This window comes from Amphibalanus amphitrite, unplaced genomic scaffold, assembly GCF_019059575.1.
Source record: "Amphibalanus amphitrite isolate SeventyFive unplaced genomic scaffold, NRLGWU_Aamphi_draft 000050F_arrow, whole genome shotgun sequence".
Classification (NCBI taxonomy): Eukaryota; Metazoa; Arthropoda; class Thecostraca; order Balanomorpha; family Balanidae; genus Amphibalanus; species Amphibalanus amphitrite.
Window position 1 is genome coordinate 320885 of NW_024881546.1, and position 20372 is coordinate 341256.

Genomic DNA, 20372 nt, shown 5'->3' on the forward strand with positions numbered 1-20372 from the left:
CAGTCTCTTAGAAGTTGACAGGAGAAAGTTGAAAGACGCCTTTTTGGATAAAGGTCTTTCTAAACGCTCTCAAATATCGGGTTCCATGTAAACACAACACACTGAATCGGCAAATTGCACTTGTAGTGACCCCTCTTTATGACCATGAGGCCATGTCAGGTCATAACAGATCTGCAGTAGTTTTTTACGTTTACCTACTTTTTATGGAGACGTATTCGAGCAATGAAAATAACCTTAGATGTGTTTAAGTCGACGATAAGAATCGTCTGATAACCAACATGACCTTTTCATGTCAGGTCATGACCTTGACCTTAGGTCAAATTTTAAAGTGGTCTTAAAAGCCAAATTATAGTTAACTCGACACGTCTCGACGAGAGGAACACGATGCCGGCAAACGCAATGTCGTGCCTATCTAAGGTAAACTAATTTTGCCGTAAAATATATAAATCGTCAAAACAGCTATTTTAGACGTTGTTGCCCTCTGGAGGCTATACTGTTGACCTTAGGTCAACTTTGAGGGCTTATTCCAGAAAGCGTTAGTAGAGCTACTGAATGCGCATCTCTGCGGCGCTTTAGCTCTTTTAGTTTCCGAGCTTGTGGGCCGATTTGTAAAAAAAAGTTAAACAGGTGAAAATTGACCTTTGATGACCTCCGGTGACCTGATCTTTGGTCTGACCTAAAACATGACTGGAGTTTTTCCATGAATTTTTATGTTATTTTGAATGCCGCTTACGGCATCTTACATGCAGCTTACTCCTGTGCCGCTAAGTGGCACAGGAGTCGAGTTAGGGTATTCAATCCCCCCCTCCCAAAAAACCGGCACGGCTGGTGCCGAGCGCGGTCCCGCGCGGGTTAAAGTGTCTGCCATTGACATTGTATGCGAGCTATTGCATTAACTAGCCTCACGAGCCACGGTCAGCATACTGCCCGAGTAAACATCCTGCCCGTGAGATGAAAGGTGGGTAGTATGCATACTACCCGGGCAGTATGCAAACTACCCGGGCGGTATGCATACTGCCCAAGCGGTCGGGTAGTATGCATACTACCCGGACGGTATGCATACTGCCCGGGCTGTTGGGTAGTTTGCATACTGCCCGGGTAGTTTGCATACTACCCGAGCTAGCATATGGCCCGTAACATATGCATAATGTATGTTCCTATTTCTGGCATTGCCTACTTTTGGCAATATTTCATCATTCAGTGCCATCACTTTTTGTGTGAGAAATGCTGTAAACTACAGGCATAAAAGGACCCGGTGTTTTTGAATTGCATTTAATTTATTATGCGTTCTGTATTTTCCACATGCTTGTGTTGAACGAATGGTTCCTGATTGTAATACAAATTATGGACTAATAACATGACATAACTTTACCTTTTTCAATGTTCATTATTGCTGCACACACAGGCAGATGTGAACTTCTGAAATAAGGGACCGATAATGCTAAAAATTGTGAGATCAACTTAAATTTTAACTACTGTTCTTTGCAATGCAATTAAAGGTCCTTGTGTGAAAGAGTAAAATGATTCAATGCTGCATCATTGCACCTTTTTTGTTTTGTTCGTATTCCGTTGCGTGTATGTAGTGGATGCATTACTACTCAACTAAACATGGAAATGATAAATCTGAACCAAGGACAGCCAAACAAAAAGAATCCTACCAATATAAGAAACAAGGTCATATATTCTAGAACGGGCTTTGAAGGTTTCCTTTGGTGGGGTGAAATGTTGATTGGAAACACATCTTATTGCCGAAGTTGGGTAAACGGAGTTTGCATTCGTGATTCTTTTAAATGCTGAATCAGATAGCTTCTAATATAGAAATGATACATGTTTGAACTTTTAACTCAATTCAAGTAATGTTCACTCATGATGGCAAATTACGAAGCAAATTGCCCAATATGTCTGGTTAATTACTACTTTCTTGGTGATATCTTGTAACACTATGTAGATACAAGCTGCAAGGGATTCTCGTGGGCATATGATGGTCGACCTCCAAATATGACCTGACCTTAGGTCACTAAGACATAGTCTCAAGGTGTGCATTCCATAGAAAGGGCAGATCAAAAGCTCGTGGATTGTTACTAAATGATTGTTTTTCGAATTAGTCTTTATGACCTTATGTCGGTGACTAGATTGTTACTAATAAAAATCCAGTGTCTTATTGTTTTACACCGCTACGTAAGCGTTGGTCTTTACACATTTCTGTAGTCTATGTTCTGAAAGTAACTATGTCCACGACCAGAAGGTTCATGTATAATATTTTTAGCTCGACTCTGACAGCTATTTGGCAGGCAGCTGCTGGTGTTCGTTTCATCGGTAATAGCGAAAACCTGCTTTAAATTTCAGCCTAAATCTTTCCCAACGTTTTAAAACCTGCCTATTAGGCCGAAACGGCAACGCTACCATATTACCACAATAGCATGGGTAAAGGAGCTTGCGCATTCTTTAACATCTGCATGACGTTGGTCTGGAATCTGCACACCTGAAGTCAGACCTAAAGAGATGTTTTTTTTTTTGCATAAGTTGAACATTTTGCACGTACTTAAGTTTAGAAGATGGCCTGATGGTCGGAACACAGTGATATTTGGCCAATTCTGGGATTACTTTTTCGTGACTCACTTTCGTGTCGTGACATTTTTATGGGGCCGTTTTATAGCCATGTTTTGGGGCCAAATGAGCCCAGTTTTCGCCAGGACTTAGCACGGACTTAGTTCGAGCGTCTGCAGGTTAGTTCGTGTCAGTGACACTAGATGTCAGCTGGTGTCGGTGTCGGCACGGACGCGGTGCTGCATCAACACGGGCCGGCGCCGGCGTTCGCACGCTGTCGCCCGCGGTGTGAGCGGCGCGCCCGAGCCCCGTGGAAGCCATAACTCTGGCGGCCCGTGGCCCCACCCTGGGCCCGGCGCGGACGACCCCTGGGCGCGTTGTCATGGGAACTGGCTAATTATGCGGCGACCTTCAGAAATAGGGGCCAATCAGCTGACGCCGGTAGGGGTGCCCCGGCCCACAGGGGCTCCGGAGGCCCGGACGGCCGATCCGGGCGACTGCGGGCAGCCCACGGGGTTACCGGCCGCCGGAGCGGCAGCCCCGATACGGTATACGCCACGTGCATGCAGTAAATACAATATACCTAACACGTAGGTACAATACATATAACCAGAGTTGCTACCATTTAGCAACAATAATTATCTCATAAGTCGACTAATTCATGAGCAATTGCTAAGTATTTACACACAAAAACTACATAATTTTTAGCACCGCGAAAAGGCATTCTGGTGCACATATGAATGCTTCCAACAAAGGCCCTCGCAAAAAATGATAACGATTAGCAGTAACTAATCACATTTCACATTCACATATGTGGTCAGCCGCTGGATAATTTTTGTGTTACGTAGTGTAATCTTCATACGCTGTGTAAAACAGTTCCACTGTGTCACTTCAATTCGCTCGTTCCATCTCTCCTCTATCGCTCAGTCCTCACACCCATGTAAAGACGACATTATTTCATTTTGCTATATCGATTAAAATGAAGGCTATGTACACAGAGGTTGTGGCACACTACAAATAAATGATAACCGTGAAGCTATTGTTTGAGACACCTCTCAACGCCGCGCAATCTTAAAACCAAACAGCTTGGTTACATACATGACCTGCTCAGCTGTGGAACAGCCACTTGAAAACAAAGCACGGACACGATATAGGCGGGATGTAGAGAGAGAAACATTGATAAGTCCACTAACACAAATTTCCACATCGCTCATGCACCCCAGGTTCAAAATATATGGACCACGACACAACGGCTCTACAGAGGGGGTCGGGGAGGGGAGAGGGGGCAGAGGGAGCTCTACAGTCGCCGGCGGGAGCGGTACCTACAGCGTCAATTGTACTAACTGTTACGTACAACGTAGGTATTGGGCGCGCGCCGCACGCCGCCAGCCAGTGGCCGCTCGCAGCGCGCCGCGTTACGTATTGACGATCCCTGGTAAGTTGCAAACGCGCGCGGACGACGCGGCATTCCATCGTTCGACTGAGTCGCTCCGCCGTCCAACAACTCATAAGTACAATCATCTAGCTTTTCGAGATCACTCTTTCGAATTGAAGTTGCCTGATAGGTTTCTACCGATGAGCAGCTGTGCTTGCACGGCGTGTCGAGCACGGCTGGCTACGACCCCCGCAGCCGGGCCGGTGTACAGCGTATTTACAAGACCACTCACAAAGCACTTCCTTACGTATGTCGACCGCCGGCCCGTGACAGGGCCCTCAGCGAAAGCAGGAAATTGCACAACGCAGCCACCAACGAGCACAAAACAAAAACGGCTAGACTGATATACGAGTAGAATCGCCATGCGATGTAGACCGCTTTAGATAAATCGCTTTTTGATTGTGTGCACAGCATGTGAATCATAAACATTCTGTAACTTAAAATCACTTCTTCGCAATAAACTCAGCGAATAAAACGAGAGAGAGAAAAAGAGTATGCAAATTTAACAATGAATGATGCGCCAGTTGCCAGTCTCAATTCCTTACACACTACAATGTTAGGATGGAAACTTTACGTATCTTTAGGCAAATTACGTATTTCGTTTCGGTCCACGCCGCGCGATCCTGCGTGTTACGTATTTCCGTACAATAAAAAACGCCAAAGCACGACCACACGCACGCACGCACCCACGCACACGCACACCCCAGACATAGGTTTAACCTACAATACCGCATGTCCTACACATGGCCAGGATGAGTCCCACGCGGGGTCACCGCCGGAGTCCAAAGGCAGGTCAGGTCAAGGACGTCTCAGCTAAGCCGAGGCGGCGTCAACCAAACCTTGGGTCATCGCAAGGTGGGCAAATCAGAGCATCTCTTTCTATATAAAATGCAAATACTTTATGTTCGACGCCTATACAAAAGATTTCGGTGACTGTGCCGCAGTAGCCGGGCCGCCCTGTGCCCGTCCCAGTGTCTTTACCGCGCCGGTGTGTGTATGTGTGTATGTGTTCGGGTGCATGTCTTTTATCAGCGTGTGTTTCGTGTCATATGCCGAACATGTGGTTAGTGTCTGTGTGTCTGTGGGTGTCTGTTTGTTTGTGTGGTAGGTGTTTGTGTTTGTAGGTGAGAGTGTACACACCACGCTGCACGCAGCGGCGGCGGCGGCAGCGCCTCGTACCAGTGACATCACACACACTCACTGTCCGAGGCCATAAATCGGGCCGCTTGAGCCCGCAGCAGACACGCATACAAACGAGAGCCTCGCGCCGGTATCACCGAGAAGGCCGCCACGCACGCACAGCGTCCTCAACAATAAATAAATACGGACTAACGGACCACCGACCGAGGGCACACACTACGGGTCGCCCGGCGACGTCTCCGTCTCCGAGCGTGCGCCACCACCCTTGACCGAACTGTCCTGGCTTTTGTTCTCCTTTTTCCACTTCATGCGCCGGTTCTGGAACCAGATCTTGATCTGCCGCTCGGTGAGGCAGAGCGCGTGTGCGATCTCTATCCGTCGCCGGCGCGTCAGGTAGCGGTTGAAGTGGAACTCCTTCTCGAGTTCGAGGGTCTGGTAGCGCGTGTAGGTTTGCCGCCCTCTTTTCCGGTCTGCAAAGAGAGCACACGGTTCGTGTCAGCTGGTGGACGTCGGTTCAAACAGAGGTCAAACACGGCCACGACAGACGACTCAACTCCGGACAGGCCTGTGAACAAGAAGGTCACTTGCAAGTCGGCTCGTAAACTTGGCGGCGCCTGCCTCATGTGCATCGCCTGCAAGACGCACGGTCAGAACAGGATGTTTGCAGCTCTGACAAGTGACAACATTAACAAGACGGGCGACAGGGGCGGTTGGGTCCACGAGAAGTGAGCCCTTCACGGAGTCCGGCGACACCCATAAGTCAGTCCGCGTCCCCCGCACCCCGCCGCCTCCCCACCAGTGTCAGTCCACCAAAATCAATCCATCGGTGGGGCAATCAATCCCCGGCGTCGCTCAGTCTCACAGGGAGCGGACGTTTCCATTGGCACCATCAGCTGTCAGCATCTGGAGATCGACTCAGGCCATCTCACAGCACGCCCGACCCGTTCCCAGGCGGTCATCTTCGTCCCGATGACGTGCGGCCATTTTTGTGCGCTGCAGGGACTCGGGTTTTCCCGTTTGGGGTGCTCTCCAACCGTCTTGGGTGCAGCGCCCTCACGCTCCCACCCCTACCGTTCCCTTCTTCCGGCGTACATAAAGCCTTCAGCGGCGGCCGCTCTGGTGCGAGGCCGGTTCCCTCCTTCCCCAGCCGAGCCTGTGAGACCCTCCCAACCCTCCCAGACCCCATGTCTCTGTGTGTGCGAACCCCTGCCTGGGCTGCGCGACAGACATGGTCGACAGGACAGGACAGGACAGTCGCAGGCTATCTCAGCGAGCATCTGGAGACAGAGCAAAACACGGCGGGACGACGGAGACGGCCGACGGACCGACACGACCATTCGTCTCACCCCGTGTCGGTTTTGCAGGGGTGTTGGCCTTTATACCCGGCGACACTGATTGGGAGTCGGGATTTACGGGCGCGGCGCGGCGGTCGCGGCGCGGTCTGAACCGTGTCACGGCAGATGCGGCGCGGATCAGCTGGTCGCGACATCGCCTAAAGACACCTCCGACCCCGTTCACGGACGTGGGAACGCAGTGTGGGCTCCGATGGGTGAAAGGGGGCGGTTGTTACCACACCAAGCGAATGCCATTGATCGGTGTAGTGAACCAGATTCAGGCTCTCAAAGTCGGAGACGAGACGGCGTTCGGACGATTGAATTGTGCTAGATCATTCATACCCTGATGGTGGCGTTATACTGCAATGAATTTCATAACCTAATTCCCTAAGGAGTTCTTTGGGGCATCCTGTTCACTGATTACCCTATGCAAAGCAATCGTAGCGCAAATCTTCCAAAAGAATATCTTAGCACGAGGAACACAAGAAAGCCAAATGAGCCCTTTGCCTCAATGCCGAACGTTTCGCAAGTAACGCCGTCCAGTGTGTTCCAATTATATGAACTGGTTCATCCAGTATTTATGGTGAATGCCGTCTGGCCGAGGACATGCATCATTGTCGTGGCCGGCGTTTTGTGTGTTTATTCAGTTCGGACATAGATTAACGGCGGCCGCCGGCGCAGCGTTCACCGTGCACCCTGTGAATCGCGAGGGATTGCCGCAGTCGTGATCTGGCGCTTTGCATGCCTCAGTTCGCTCCAAATGAGGCGCCGACTGAAAAATACTCTGTGAGACTCCAAAAACAGGCCACTCATCGCACACTCGGCCATTTTGAATAACACATCTGGCAGACTTTTGGTCAAACTGTATTATTTGTTTGAATTGTTGACAGAATTGTTTTGGAGGCGGACGGAGATTATTAGACGATTAGACGACCTGATTATCGTTAGACGATTATCAGGCTTTTCAATTTTCAAACTTTGTTCACTGCATCCAAAATATCAGCAAATATTTGACAGATGCCTACCCAAGTGAAAAAATTGCCCCAAAATTTGTCATCGATAAAAAATGTTGGAGTTTATCAGATAACGGTCGGAAACAAAGAATATAGGGGAGAGTGGGGCAAAGCGGCCACCCGGGGCAAAGCGGCCACCCATCGTTTTAGCCCTTCATAGCTGGCGTCAGTTCCAATTTATGGTTTCCAATTATACTTCTCTTCACGGTCGTTCGAATGAGCCAGACCGGGGTTTCAGGCCCATCACCAATGTTCTGTGAAACACGGAAAAGCATTTCTTGCCAGGTTACCAATTATGTTTACAATTTTAAAATATTATGTTATTCCATAACCGTTTGGAATTTTTAAAAGCGTTCTTGTCCATGCATTCCATGGTTATCGTACATGTACTCTACCAATTTTAATGTTTTTTACCCCACTAATAGCTAAGCTGGAATATTTTTGTCTCGGACGGTATGCGCGGGGCAAAGTGGCCGGGGCAAAGTGGCCACCCCCCAATTGGCCATAAGTTGCTTCCATCTGGATAAAAAACATTATTTATATTCAAATGTGTCTTCATGCATTCATCTTGGCCACTTTTCAGTTGCATGAGTTACCAAATAATGCAATTAAATGTTTATTTTCATGAAAATCCTTTCTTTGTTTACCTACAAGTGGAAGATGATAAAGTAAACATCCATCCTCGCTTAACCTTGTCACCATCAAATACCCTAGTCATACACGAGGCAACTATTTTGTTTCTCATATCGGGACTTGAGAAGACGCCGGTGGCCGCTTTGCTCCAGGGTATGGGGCAAAGTGGCCAATATGCATAGGTTTAAAGTTTTGTCAATATCTTTCATATGTGAACGCCTTTGGAAATAAAACGCAGTTGAAATAAAAGGCAACTTAATAGGGATCACATTGGTATAGAAAGAATCTTTCCAAGTTTAAAAATCAAGCGTTGGCATCGTGAGAAGCGTTAGGGTGGCCGCTTTACCCCACTCTCCCCTACTGGAATTTATGCTTCAAATGCATCACAATGCACCCATTTTCACCCACTTTCCTTACTGAGAACTATCAACGACACATCAAAATATTTGTTATCTATTCAAAGGTTGGACTGCGTGAGCATCATTAACATGAGAAGTCAAAATGCGTAAACAATATGCAATACAAACTTATGCTCGCATTCATTGATGAGTTCCAAATAAAATGCCTAGTGTGTGAACAGTTAACTCGTGGCCACGCTAATGCTTAGCGTAACGATTTAGTATTAAATGTTACTGTGGCATGCTAAACATTTTTGCAAGTTGTTAACAGCCAATTGTGCAGTGATGATTATAATTATATGCCCAATCTTTCCTCTCTTAGTCTTATATGAAAAATGAGGATATTATTCTTGGCAGAATAAACACTGCAAAACATCCTTTATAGGCCTAATCAGTCATTTTTGGTCCATCCGTCATGTGCGGAAAAAACATTGGATCGTTTGAAGTGCGGCGACTTTTGCCTGCAACACACATATGTCAAAAGCAAACGATGCCAGCTTCATGTCAGGTTAAATAATCGATCAAAACTTAAAAACAAACACATATTGAAAAACAGACATGCATCAAGGATTAGTAAAAATTGTAGGACCCAATGCCTGATGTTTGTATAACTTAAAGATTCATTACCAAAATACGCTACATTCGCATCACATAATTCATCAACCAGTCAGTAAGCCTTTGCTCGGGTACTAATCACCGAAATTTATGGCGGCGGGTATATTTTAGTCGTCTGCTAAAGGGACCATTTTCCTCTCCCCGCGTGGTCCGGCCGACGCGACGTGGGCGTTTCTTCATCCTGCCGTCCACTCAGGGATGAAGTTCTCACTCCGAGAGAGACTGATCGCCAGTCGAGCCCATACAAAGGAAAACGCTCCACCGCCATTTGTCAAAATGTAGACCGTATCAATCAGCGTTCACGGACGTCCAAAAAAGGGCCGGCCTCAGAATTAGACAATCGGCGCCGTGCAGGGAGCACCCGGCCCGCCCGCGGCGCCGCTCATTTCAGACGGTCGGGGGTGCTCTCCCGGCCGCACAGTGCATTCCGCTCAGCCCTGCATCATGCTCGAAAATCATCGGTCCGAACACGTGCAAAACATTTTCGGCTCCTGCAGCCTACAGTGAGTCATTTAGTAGGAGCGCCGTGCGCGATTTACGGGTCTAATGCGGTGCTAAGTTATCGGAGTGTAATAGGCCGTGTTTACATCCGCACCTCACAACAGGCCGGCGTGCGGTCATCACCTCTCACTACTCACGGCCGGCCTGCAGCCAAAGAGTTGCCGAGCGCCGCGCCGCGCGCTGCCTCCCATTTGTGTCACTTTGAGTGGCTGTTAAACATTTTATCGCCGCGTTACTCGGTCATTCACATAGCCGGGTCCCATAACAGGCCGCCCGACTCGGACAAGGTCGTGTGGTGACTTTTATAGCCCTGCATCTCAGCTGAGTTGATCGAGTACCGATGCCGAGCTGCGGCGCGGCGGCGGTGGCGGTGGCGACGACTCATCATCCCCCAGTCCCGGCCACCGCGCGGCCCGCCGCCACCACGCACTGCTCTTGACCTACCGCAAGCTTCACCCACTTTTGGCCGACCATAAATCCAAAAGTGAGTACTATAATGTCTTTTATTGCCCTCTAAAGATGTCATTTCGCCGCGCCTCTGGCCGTATATCTCTGCGGCGGTGCTCGCTCGGCCCAGGTAGCTCGGACTCGGCCAGAGCGGGCCAGCCGGGCGCGACACAGCGTCAATGCAGGGCCCGACTCAATGCGCCCCTGACAAATGAGCACATGCACAACTCAGCACCGATGAATAATTCATTCGGTGGATGAAAATGAGCCGGTTTGCTGTCGCCGAGTGCCCTCTGTGTAGCTGGCTGGGCGACTATGGAAGGGACCGGCAGATGTGGAGAATCAGCGTCGCCCGGTGTAGAACCGTTGCTCGCCCGGCCCCATGTCGGCAAATACGGCCCCGGTGCGGCGTCGGCCGGCGGCGGAGAGGGTCGGCTTACCGACCCGCCACGGCCCGGGCAGGCGGTCATGAATGGAATAATCGGGTGGCTTGATCGATATTTTTATTTAGTTTTTGATGACTAGTAGATCTGAATGACAAGCAAGGCGAGCTAGGTTTAGTGATACAATTTTGAAGCTAGTGGTTTTGTAGCGAATCGAATTTGGTGGTGGAGCTGAAATAATTGTAAAAATGTGATTTGATGCTGGAATATTTTTGTTCGGCTAATAATATTTTTTGTTGTAAAATATCAATCCCTAATTGTTTAGGTAAACGATGATCCAACATGTAAACGCTATGCGGCAGAGGAAACAAAAACTTAGCGAAAGTCATGAACACAAAACAGTGAACAGTTTTGAAATTTGACAGTCTTGACAACAATCAATAAAAGCATATTTTTTTCTAGCATGTTTTTAATGAAATGGTTGATAAACACCATTTCAAAGGGTTCTTTATAGAGTGTTATTTCTTTTGGCGCCGTCAAATAATCAATAGATCCAGTCCATTGATGACGTTCATAATATTAAAATGGTATGTGTAATGTGTATACAACAGAGATGGAATTTAAGCTTTATTTGACGGCAGATAGCTGAATTAATTTGTCTTTTCATTGGTAGGTGACCCTTCGATTTGATGGCAGGACCGTTAAGTGCATGTGGTATACCTGTTATCTAAATGGTTCGAATGCTTGATATTGTCAAGCCATTGTCAACATTTGGGTGCCAATATAGGACAAACGTTCAATTAAAAAAAGAGCGCAGAAGTTAGAACAGCCGATAAGATGACATGGATACATTTTATGGAATATGTATGCGAGTGAACTGCAAGCGCTTGTGGGTACGAGTGTGTTATGTGACTGGTTAGTGGTAGGTAACGCTTATTTGTGAAGTTTGTCGGCAACTCTTTGAATGCTAAGTCGGCTAGTCCATTAACGAAAAGTCATGGATCTTATTTATGAGCTAAGACGGACAATAATTCGTCTTTCTGCCTGAATGCTTCAGCAAACCTATACGTTACGCACGTACTTCAAACGAATTCAGCACGTAATAAGGCACGTAACAGCCTGTAACAGACGCAAGACACCACTTTACAAAGTCGGGACCAGCCGTAACTCATTGGGACCGTTTTTGAAAACGCGGTGCTCGAGCAGCTCCAAACACCCCGTCAAGAGCATACGTCACTGTCAGAACTTGGAAAAAGCCGCCCGTCACCGCTACTGCGCTCGAGAAAATACGGCTGTTTGCCGGAACACCTCGGGTCGGGTCGCATACATAGTTAACATGTCGCTGGGTGGCGCACAGACACCTGCCCTCTCCGCAATGACATTCGGCCGCCGCTCAGCGTCCGGCGAGCGGCGAAAATCAATGTCGTCGCCGCGCGCCTTTGTTGCGATTTGCCTTCGTCGTGGCCGACGCCGGCGCCTGCGTCGAAATCGACGGCGGCGAGTCGTAGAACATCGGGCTATCGATTCGGCGCGGCGCCGGGTGGCATCGCCTAGCGACGCACTGGCAACAGGTCGCGACGGATGGCCGCTGGGGTAGGGGCGGGGGCGGGGCCCAGACGGGGAGGGGGGATACCGGAGGGCACGGGTCAGACTCTCCTCCCAGGTCATTGGGGTCACCAGTCGTGTCACGGGCGCTCGCCAATTCGAAGCGACAGAACGTGGTTTCCCATGCACCGGTTCATTCGGGTCGTGGTGAACGGTTTCTCGGTAAATTGTCTAATACTCGGCGGAGAGGTCGAGCCCTCTTCTAATGAATGCCCTGAGGGATTGGAATGGTAATTGGTCGTCGCTGTTGAGCGTGCGCTCTTTTGCATGACCGCCATAACAGTTAAATTACCCCGGCTCCGAAAACCCCAGCGAGAGACTACATTAAAGTTGGCATTGGCGAGACCGCTTTCTCGACAGCCTGCCGAGCGGCAGAGGTGCGCTCCAATGATCCCCACACAGGCAGACAGACAGACAGACAGACAGACAGACAGACGGCAGTGAGTCACGGCCGGCACCAGATGCCAATAGCTCCGGCTCACCTCTGTTTGGCCCGGAACCCCGGCGAACTGTTGTCATTGCGAGAAATAATATTATCGACGCCCGAAATCTAGTTTACGGAGCGGCTTGCATGCAACGGCACAAATGTTATGGAAATTTTTCAGCGGATCCGGGATTTGCGAAAGTACCCTGCATGCCTCGGCACTCGGGCGCTCGCTGCAGGCCATCTATAATGCAGGGGTCTAATCCCAGTGTTTTGCATACGACAGGTGCCTCGACTCGGAGCGCCGGTAAAAGTCAATTTAATCAAGTGCTTGATTGATTGTGCTGACAGCGGCTAAGCATCTGCTCTACATATTAAGCGGCCAGTGCTGGTTAACAGAGACGCTCTTAGAGCGGTAGTGTTCACTCGAACTGCGCCATAAAACTGTCAGCTGATTACCAGCCAGTCTATAAACCAATTTGCGTGGCTGGGGTCAGGTGGTTGTAAAGGAAATCGCTTCGATATCACGACGCTTTCAGCGAAGTTTTATGGCCTACCGTGTCTAATCCATCATTTGCCAGGTAGCTACGTGCACACGGTGATCTATACCTGTCTTGTGGATAATCTGTGACCTGGGGTGACCTCACCCGTCCCACCTATGCAACATTCTGCAACACACACTCACGCACCCCACAACCTCTCCCACGTGTGGCCCTCACGTGACACCCACTCACCGAATTGTGTCCGCATCCAGGGGAAGAGAACGTTGGGCGAGGCGGCGCCGCCCTGCTGACCGGGCGGCCCGGGCGGGGGTGGCTGGCCACCGTTGGTGTACATGACCTGCTGACCGCCCGGGGGCATCTCGGCGCCGGCAGGCGGCTCCGTCTGAGTCTGCATGTACTGCGCGTCGGGCATTCCGTTCGGCACGCCGCCGTTCATACTCTCCTGCATCTTGCAGGGCATGTAGCGCGCGCCCGGGTACTGGCTGGGTGAGTGTGTGCGGTACTGGTCCATGGAGGCGTCGTAGCCGCCGCCGCCGCCGCCGTCCGGCATCTCCATCGGCTGCGGCTGCGGGTAGTAGGCCGGCTGCTGGTGGTTGCCGTTGGCTCGCATGTGCATGGGCGGCCGCTCGTAGGCGCGGTACATATCGGGCCGGTGCTGCTGCTGCGGGTCGACGGCGGCCGGGTGCATGTGTCCGGGTACCTGGTGCGGCGCCGGCGGCGGCGGCGGCGGCTCCATCGGCTGGTAGTAGCCGCGTGCGTCGCAGTGCGGCGCCGCCACCTGGGCCGGGTGCGCCGGGTGGCCGTACTCGGCGGCACCCATCTCGGCCGCCGACACCGGCAGCTGGTAATTGTTGTTGGTGTACGTCGTATTGGGCATAGCCAGTTCGGGGCACGCGCGCACCACGCGCGACTGTAGCACTACAAAACACAAAGTTCACTGCGATCACTGCACGATGCGCTCCAGCCTGCCGATTTCCCACCTGAAACAAGAGGAGAGCGCATGTCAGCGGCCTGCTGGCGGCACCGGACGCGACTCAATCGGCCGCTACCTGGAACACCGGTCCGCGCGGGCCAGTCGCTCCCGGGAAATAATGCGGACGCGTTTATCAGAGTAAACCCTAGCCAATGGAGAAAATGAGCCCGTTCGTCAGCACGTACCGACACGGCCGGCTCTGGGTAACCCAGGGTATCGCTGGGCAGCACGGGGAGCGCCCGATACGGCACCCGGTTCTCTCGCACCCTCACGAGTCACACTGCCGCGCCCCTGCGCCCCAAATTCATAGGCCCCGAAACCACTTCGATAATCTCTTTCCAAAGGCCAATGCGGGCCGCGCGCCTTTCTGTGCGGGTTCCCGCCGGAGCGGCCGCGTCCGTCGCTTGATTGGCCGTCCATTATTCGTCAAATCCGGTCTCTATTATCCGGGTTGACGCGATCATTTATGTCTCTGGGCCGGGGGACAGCTCTGTTTGTACAGAGCCGGTCCCCGTCAAAGGCGGCCATCGCGCCGCCGCGCGCCGCGCCGCGCCGAATTTGTCACCGCCGCGTCGATTGTGTCACGCTCAAAGCGCGCCCCGCGCGCGCAAAGGGTTCCCCTGCGCGGGACGGGCAGCGTCGAAGCGCCGCCGGTGCCTCGTCGAGGCGTTCCGCGAGTCGCCACTACGCCCCGGCACGCCTCGTCCGGCGTGACGGGCAAAAAATCGCCGCGATCATATCGCATTATCTGCGCATCGTCCGTGGGCGGCGTGGCGGGTGGTGCGGGCGGCCATGCTGCGATTTCACGGACCCGTCACGGTCCACCCCCTGTGGCGCGGAACGGCGGCCGGTCGGCCCACGGGGTGACCTCGGCGAACCCGCCGGCCCGCGGCCAGCCTCGGCGGGCGGAGACGAGGAGGTCGAACGAGGTGAACTCGAGCCACGAGCGGTCACGGGACGGTTCGCTCGCCACCGAATATTGCTTTCAGCGGCGCAATTCGATGGAAGCATGTTTAACGCCGTGCAATCGGGCAATCATCACTGCAGTTATCACCAACACCGTCACCGTCATCGTCATCAGCGTCACCACAGCCGTCATCGCCGCCGTCATCGCCGCGATGCCGTCACGGCGAGCAGTTGGCCGACGTCGGCACGCGTCGGCGTCTGTCAGCGGCGCGTGCATCCATCAGGCGGCGATTATTTCGTGCAGGTCGCCGTCAGCGGCGGACCGGCGCGTCGGCCGTTAATTTCCCACCGGCGTCTCACTCGGGCCGCGCCGGCGGCGGCGATGCCCGAAAAACGTCGCCGGTCCGAGTCGTAAATCGTCGGCCCGCGTGTTCCGTATCACGGCGTGAATAACGATACATTGTCACTAAATCTCGGCGGGCGCACACTAACTCACTCGGCGCGGCGGCTCACTGTTTGCTCTGGCAGAGCGCGCTCGCTCGCGGCGGCGATCACCGTGTTTACACACCGCAATTGATGCATGATCCGGGAGGAGACCTGGTCACCTCGGTGGCACTGCCGCAGGACCACTGCGGAAGGCTTCCGTCCTCGACCAGTCGGCGAAAGAAAATGTTTGAGTCGGCCAGATGTAAACAGGAGTGCTACACGGGGCTAATGATCGCCATGTCGGCGGCAATTAGTACAAGTCAGATTTCGGAGCGGGCTCCGCCGGATTGACAGATGCGGAATGAGAGAAACGCCACTTTCCACCAACCAGAGGCCGCCAGTTTGATTTACGGCCAGGGGGCCGATGCGCGTCATTTGCGCATGCGTAGTGACATCTGGTGCCCCGACCAACCGGCACATGTTTTGGCAGCGGCCGAGAATTTCCGCGCTTCCTTTGGAGCGCCGAGACGACAGGGTCCGTTTGTTTGCCGACGCCGTCCATCTTGTCAGGGAGGCGCGTCTCGTCAGACAGGGGGACAGATGGAGGGGGGGGGGGGGGTCTGTGAGACCGGCGTCGGCTACGGCGCGGGTACGCCCACCGAGCGGCGCCGGCAGACGTGCCAGCGGCAGCGGAGAACGGCGCCGGAGGGCATACCGTGCCGGATATGAGGCGAGCGCCTGCCTCGCGGGCTTGTTTCATTCCTTGCAGCGGCTCGGCACCGCCGGCGAGCTCGGATCTGCGGAGGGTCGCGGGGGGCCAGCTCGGCGTATCCGCCAGCAGAGGCCACCGCGGCGCTGCTTCCTCGCCTCCGCCGCCGCTGCCGTCGCAACATTTAAAGCATTTTCCAATTAGAAAATTCCGTCGTGCAGCGCTATAAATCGCTCAGCCGGCTTAGCCAGTCACATAACTCATACATCCCTCTCCGAGAAATCCCTCTTCCCAGTGCCGGCGAATATTTCACGCGGCCGCTCGGCGTGGTTTTTGTGGTGTGCCGGCTGCGGCAGCTCAGCGCGGGTTTGTGGGTGAGCCCCGGCCGGGGCGGGGGTCGGTGTGCCATACACCGGCGCCGCCCCGCCGCCCCCGCCCCCGCCCTGCAACTAACAGGGGCGCCGCCGGACCGCCGCCGCCCACAGCTGGCACGTAGCGTTCACAAAGAGACGCCCAAAACCGCCCAGGGCCGCCCAATGGTAGACAAAGCAGGGTCATGGACACATTGCACGGCCAATGAATAACGAGGTGGTAGCGTCGGCAAGTCATTATCAAGATCGGAAAGAATCTCATTACTTATGCAAGGTGATATAAATATGCATCTTCATGCATGTTGTAAGCATTTCGATTTTAGTATGGTATAAAAAGACAACTGTGCGAGGAACGCCGCTTCGTCATGGCAAATAACAAAATGTATTTCAGCCCAGAGGAACAACACCGGACGTAATGCATCTCTCACTCCTACCCCACTGACCCTCCATCTTCCCACGTGCCACCCACCCCCTGAAAACCCCTTCATCACTACCCCGCCCCACTCCCCTTCGTACCCCTTCATCACGAAATGCCGCGAGCCGGTACCGTCCAGCCGGACGCCGAGCTACCGGCCGCCACCGGACTGAAGACAATGCCAGGATGTGCTTCTGGGTCAGACGGAAGCGGCTGCCCCGGCTCGCAGCGGCTCTCGAGGCCGGCCGCTCCGTGTCGGAGGGCCGTTCGCCAGCGGGCGGCCGCTCACCAACTCGGACGTAAACGTTTTATCAAGTGCGGGCCAGTTTCATATCGGAGTGAGGCAGTCGTAAATCTCGCCGATATTGCCCGAGCGCGTTGCTACTAATAGCGGCTGGATTTATCGCTGCTGCCGACGGCGACCACGTGCGGCATCGCCAGGTGAGCCGCCGCGTCACAACAGCGGCGGACCGACGGCGGCGAGACGGCATCGACGGCTGATGTGGCGGTACCGACGGGGGGGGGGGATGGAGAGGGGCGAGGGAGTGAGTAGAAGAGGTGGTGGCCAGGGTTGAGTGTTGGGACTAGAGGGGGAGGAGGGGAGTTAATGACGGCGATGGTTGCGTTTAGGAGCTGACTGGAAAGTAGCGTTTTTACGCCACGCTCTGAATGATTTAGGGTGGAGCCGCCTGAGGCACGTGAAAGCGAGTTGTGGCAGTCTCAGCCTGGTCAGCCACCGGGGCGGGGAGGGGGGGGGGGGGGCGGCAGTGTATAGGGCACAACGTGACAGCAGTCAAGACAAGATGCAGGGCTGTGTACCGTATAGTGTGCACTGTGCAGGCATGCGTCGCATAATACGAATGGGGTTGGCTTCGTTACAAGCCGACCTACGAGACACGTAAAAACGCCCCGCGAGATGGCAGAGATAGGAACCAGAAGCCAGGTGGGGGGTTCGTTGGTAGGCAAAACATGACGGCTGATATGCATACTGAAACGCGGGCGTGCAGCAGCTGGTACCGCACCGCCATCCCAGCTGGATCAACACCGGAGAGCGAGATCAACAGAGTCGGGCCATTAGTCAATATCTGCCACGGCAACATCGAGAGGTGACGTCACCATAACAAAGTGACGCCTCCGGTAGCGGGTCAACAAACGCTCAGTGTTAATGCACCGTCTACTGAGCGTTAGTGCTGAGTCAACAAGGTTAACTCCATGTGGAAAACAGCACACTTATGATTTCCTTGAACCCGATAACAGCAATGGAAATGTTTACATCGATTTGTCACTTGCGACAACGGAAGGTGAAACATTGCCAAAGTTGCATGTCCAATGCCCGCTGAGCGAGCAAGTCATTGCGCTAAGCGTTCCTTGGCCTAGTCACGGTCCCACCTGGCGTTTGATGCACGACTTCCAGCAATGTGGGGCACGGGGTACAAAACGATCCGTGACTATGGCAGTCAGGGCGGGGGGGGGGGACACGCTGGCACCTGCCGCCCTGAGCCTGTCGAACTCACAGACTCAGCCAGCTGAGCTGCTGACTCAGCGACTCAGCCGCCAACTCACCATTCAGGTGACTAGCGGGGCGCCGCTCCTGCCCTCCGCGGCCGCCGGGGTCACCGGTGACCCGTGCCAGGTCACCGCGCAGGCGCGCCACTGCATGCCGCCTTCGCCGCGGGCGCGCCACTGCTGTTCACCGCACAGTCCGACGCAAAATGCCACGGTGCCAGCGCCGCGGGCCCTCCCGCTATGGACGGCTAACCATGCTGCACTCACGGATCCGATATGCAAATTCGCGGTAAATAATTAAACCGCCCGAGCCGGCACCGTTACTAATTGTGTCATGTTTATGAATGTCAAAAGAGCAGGAAAGACGAGTATTTCTGCAGTGCCCCGACCTGTTAATCGGCCCAGAGCCGCCGCTGGCGATTAGAATGCCCGTGCAGCTCCTGTGCCGTTCACCGACGACTGGCCAGCGTTCAGCGCCGCTTTAAGCCGCACAATTAAAATGCATGCTCTCCTTTCGCCGCCGTAATTAGTCTCAGGGCGCTGCACGAAACGGTCGACAGGCGTGCCGAGCGCGAATTAACCGGGCTACTCGGCCCACACCCACCGGCATTGCATGGTAGACTCAGACGTCGGTCCCACTGGCCAAAGCCGTCAAAGGCAAGGCAAGCTGCCCTCGGCCTTGGCACCCATCGCCTCCCCCTCCCTACCCGACACTTTCAGCTGACCCTCACGATTCCAGCACGTTCTCTCACGTTCTCTGGAGTCGTTCCGAACAGTCGTGTCGCCTCCAGCTCGCCCAGCTTTCACAGCTCACAATCTTGTCGGCCCGATCTCCAGTCTCTCGCGTTTGTCACTAATTTCTCACGCCGGTCTCTCGGACCAGTTTGCAGTCTCTCTGACCAGTCTCTCCTGCCGCTAGTCTCTCCGATCGCTGTCACTGGCTCACTGGATCAAAAAGGCGCAGCATGCAGTCGCGATGATCGCCACATCTCTGGCGGTGACACGTCCCTGGCGGTGACAAACGGCCGCCGGTACCGACCCTATTACCACCGGCCACCAGTCGATGGAAATTAATCGCATTCAAACCGGCGGCGATCGCACTGCGGGTGGGCAGCCGCCCCGCCGCTCCCCCGCTGCTCAGAGGGAGCAGCGGGGGATACGGTACATACGGTACTCCTCATACGGTACTCCTCCGCCCCGATCGAGACCTCTCCGGGAGTGTCCAGTGCGTTGGCCGTATTATCCAGGATAATGAGTGTCGTCCGTGCCGGTCTGTGGCACTCCGCACTCGGGGCCCCGCTCATGCATATGCAGTGGCTCACCGACCCCACCGGCAGCCACCGGCAGTAGCAAGGGCAGCGGCGTGGCAGCGTGGCAGCGTGGCAGCAGCGGCGTGGCGGCGGCGGCGGCGTGGCGGGAGCGACAGCGAAACGCCGTGTTATGACAGCGCCGCGAGTGACGAGGTGGCGGGTTAATGCGGGGCGCCGTGCTAAATCAGCTCGATAGAGCGACCGCCGACGGCCCCTGCCGAGCCGACACACAGGTCAGAGGTGACGGATCGTACGGCCTAATTCACCGCCTGTCAGCCACCGCCGTCCGCCACCGCCGCCGCGGCTACCGCCACCGCCGCCACCCGTAGCTGCAGCTAAGCTTTGTGATGCCTCAACAGTCGAAGTGAACTGAAATCGTGCCAAGTTTGGTCGCCGGTCTGAACTGTGAGAAGAGCCATCGATACACAGCCGATTGTGTGTCAGTGTTGCATCAGTCTGAGTCACCCACACATCCCGGATGACTTCAGGAGACCAGGCGACCCCAAACCTCATCCAGTCACCTCCGTGTGACCCCTCACAGTGACCTTGTGGAGGTCACGACCCCTACCATGGACGGACAGACGATATGCTGCCGGCCGGGCGCTGTCGTGTGACTATCGCCCGGTATCGCCGGGGGCACAGGTGAATCCAGCGGGGGAGCGGCATGGCTCGCTCGCGTGTCTCCCGTTCCGCAGTCATCCATTTGCATGAGGAGCGGGTGCAGCGGCCCTGTTCTGCACGCCGCCGGACCTGTTAGGACGGACGGAGCGGCGAATAC

At 53.9% G+C, this 20372-nt stretch overlaps 1 protein-coding gene across 4 annotated transcripts in view; it reads right to left on the minus strand.

Annotated features, from left to right (window-relative positions):
* Positions 1 to 3488: 3488 nt before the first annotated feature.
* The window catches only part of LOC122377756 (homeobox protein Hox-B5-like), a 91549-nt gene continuing 74665 nt past the window's right edge, over positions 3489 to 20372 (minus strand). For 3 of the 4 annotated variants that reach the window (XM_043358148.1, XM_043358146.1, XM_043358147.1), the window contains exons 2-3: positions 13210 to 13958; positions 3489 to 5592 (exon numbers count right to left, since the gene is read on the minus strand). In XM_043358148.1, the coding sequence (XP_043214083.1) occupies positions 5339 to 5592; positions 13210 to 13855 (900 nt within the window). In that variant the 5' untranslated portion in view covers positions 13856 to 13958 and the 3' untranslated portion in view covers positions 3489 to 5338. Of the gene's footprint in view, positions 5593 to 13209; positions 13959 to 15425; positions 15484 to 20372 lie in introns of those variants that run through there. The other variant, XM_043358145.1, reaches the window with a different exon arrangement.